This window comes from Aquarana catesbeiana, linkage group LG03 (assembly GCF_042186555.1).
Source record: "Aquarana catesbeiana isolate 2022-GZ linkage group LG03, ASM4218655v1, whole genome shotgun sequence".
NCBI classification, from domain to species: Eukaryota; Metazoa; Chordata; class Amphibia; order Anura; family Ranidae; genus Aquarana; species Aquarana catesbeiana.
Window position 1 is genome coordinate 698024521 of NC_133326.1, and position 3239 is coordinate 698027759.

Consider the following 3239-nt stretch of genomic DNA (forward strand, 5'->3'; position numbering starts at 1 on the left):
CAATACCATCTTCTGCCACCTCTACTGGCCTGCCACCATTACCATCTCTTGCCATCATTACCATCTCCTGCCACCCCTACTGGCCTGCCACCATTACCGTCTCCTGCCACCTCCACTGGCCTGCCACCATTGCCATCTCTTGCCATCATTACCATCTCCTGCCACGCCTACTGGCCTGCCACCATTACCATCTCCTGCCACCTCTACTGGCCTGCCACCATTACCATCTCTTGCCATCATTACCACCTGCTGCCACCCCTACTGGCCTGCAAACATTACCATCTCCTTGGTGATACAAAAAAGACACTGCTTGCTCCCATCTATAGCTGGTTATTGCAGTAAGAAGCATTGGAAGGCTAACAACAGGTACAAACAAGGCCAAGGATAAATCCAAGGGAAAAACCAAGCTTAACTTACCACCAGCCCGCAGACAACCAAGTAACCTGTCTAACAGTATGCGTTAAAAGCAGGAGTTTAGTCTGCACACATTTGCAAATGCATGCGTAAGCCACAGAGCCTTGTCAAAGCACCCTGGTATCTGTGGTACCGAACACTAACTTATTAGTGTCCCCACAGTGGAGGCACATGCATTCTGATGGATAGGTGAGAGCAGGTGGATTGAAGGGAAGCCACCCCTTCTTAAAGGTGCAGGGGCACACTGAACACCCAGCATGTAGCACAATGGCTGCAAAGGTGTCAGTGCGTTGCCTGACCATCTCCTGACAACCCTACTGGCCTGCCACCATTAAACTTTCCTGATAACATTACACTCTCCTGTCATCACTGCTGGCCTGCTATCATTACCAGTTCCTGTGGCCTCTCCTGCCCTATTCTGGTGCTCCAGCACTGTAAAGTGCACCCCATAATTTTTTTTCATTTGTACACTAGTTCTGGATGTTGTTTCTGAAATAAAACAATACACTCTAATTGTTATTTCATATTAACCACTTCAATAAAGGGCACTTTCCCCCTTCCTACCCAAGGCAATTTTCAGCTTTCAGCACTGTCACATTTTAAATGACAATTGTGTGGTCATGCAACACTGTACCCAAACAATCTTTTTAGCATTTTGTTCCCAAAAATAGAGCTTTCTTTTGGTGGTATTTGATCAATACTGGGGTTGTTATTTTTTGCCAAACATATAAAAAAAGACTGGAAAAAAAAAGTTTTTCTTTCTCTTTTTCTGTCATAAAATTTAGTAAATAAGTAAGTTTTCTTCTTCACTGATGGGCACTGATGAGGTGGAACCAATGAGGTGGCACTGATGATGGCCACTAATATGCAACACTGATGGGCACTGATAGGTGGCACTGATAGGCGGCACTGATGTGCACTCATAGGTGGCACTGATGGGCACTGATAGGTGACACTGATGGGCACTGAAAAGCCGCACTGATGGGCACTTATAGGCAGCACTGATGGGCAATGATAGGTGGCACTGATGGACACTGATAAATGGCACTGATAGGCATCACTGATGAGGAGGCACTGGCAGCATTACTGATGGGCACTGATTGGCATTTACAATAGACACTGATTGGCATACCTGGCGATCATGGGTGGGCATACCTGGCGATCATGGGTGGGCATACTTTGTGGGCATCACTGGTGGGCACGGGTGGGCATCCAGGGGGGGGGCTGCACTTATAACCAAAGTGTGACAGCACTAAAAGCTGAAAATTGGCTTGAGCAGGAGGGGGGTAAAAGTGCCCTGTATTGGTGGTTAATTTTTTCTCCATTGGTGCAAGTCCTCCATGGCATTGTCCAGCTATACATGTCCTTTGTTTGACAATTCTTTGCCAATTAGTTAGTTTTTAAGCTTTATGGTGGGTTCAATGAACCCACCATAAAGAGAACCCGAGATGGTCCACTCATCCCCACCTAGTATTTGATTTTTATGACGTTCACTAATTTGGACATAGCTAATTTGATCTCTTGGTTCCTGAAGCTATAAATAATAGGGTTTAACAATGGTGTGATCACAGTGTATAGCAATGAAAGAAGTTTGCTGATGTTTGATGGATGATCTTTAGAGAAGGATAGATAGACAATAATTAGAGTGCCATAATAGATGGACACAACTGTCAAGTGGGAACTACAAGTGTAGAAGGCCTTCTGCCTGCTGTTGGTGGTAGGTATTCTGAGTATTTTAGCAAAGATAGAAATATATGTAGCAGTAATGTACATTAAAGGGATAAAGGTTAATGGAAGACCTGCCACAAAGTCCTGAACCTCCAAAATGGTTGTGTCTGAACATGATAGCTGCAGAATAGGAGCCAGGTCACAAAAGAAATGGTCAATAACGTTGGGACCACAGAAATCTAGTCTGCCCATCTGAATAGCCAAAGTCAGCATGACAAAGATTGGTATAAACCAGGACCAAATAACCAGCTGGATGCATCTTCGAAGATCCATGATCGAAGAGTACCGCAATGGGTTGCAGATGGCCACGTAGCGGTCAAAAGACATAACTGCAAGAAGAAGACATTCTGTCGTTGCCAGAACTCCAAACAAAAAAAACTGGCCAATGCATCCAGAAACAGAAATTGATTCTTTGGCTGTCAATATGATGTCCATCAACAAAGGGGCTATCACGGAGCTCAGGAGAAGATCGCAAGATGACAGGTGGCTCAGGAAAAAGTACATAGAAGAGCTAAGACTTTGACTTACTGCCACCAGGGAGATGATCAGGAGGTTGCCTGATACGGTGACCACATAAAGAAGAAGAAATCCTAAGAAGAGGAAACCTTTGCCATTATGACAATCCTGAAATCCCAGGAGTATGAACCTGGTGACCACTGTTTGGTTCATTACCTAGATCAGAAAAGAAAATATTAAAACAAATAAGAAATAACACTGTATATATAGTAAAGGCAAATAATTATAATTTGTGGTAAAAATGAACAATACACTGTGCATGAAAAGCTTTCACAATGTACTCTAACAGGGCTTTTTTTCAGTGGGAACGCGGAATACCACCAAGCTTGCCATCTAGCTAGAATTATCGACTGGAACATCCACTCCAAGGTTAAAGCTTGGGTTCAGCTGGAACATTATATGTCCTCTTTCCCGTTGTTCCAAACCCCTTGTATAGCCCCAAAACACACCCCTCTGAATTGCAAAAATCACCCACTCATTCACCCGACGTTAATTTCCTTCCGTGAAACTTGCTGCAAACATAAATTATCATCGATGTTAGTCCCCATGACTCCACTACGCCACAACCCAGACTTTTCGCC

General features: G+C 44.2%; 1 protein-coding gene across 1 annotated transcript; it reads right to left on the minus strand.

Annotated features, from left to right (window-relative positions):
• Positions 1–1881: 1881 nt before the first annotated feature.
• Positions 1882–2814, minus strand: LOC141134844 (olfactory receptor 5G9-like). Its single transcript, XM_073624278.1, has one exon. The coding sequence runs from the start codon at positions 2809–2811 to the stop codon at positions 1882–1884; it is 930 nt and encodes a 309-aa protein (XP_073480379.1). The 5' UTR covers positions 2812–2814.
• Between the last annotated feature and the right edge of the window lie 425 nt (positions 2815–3239).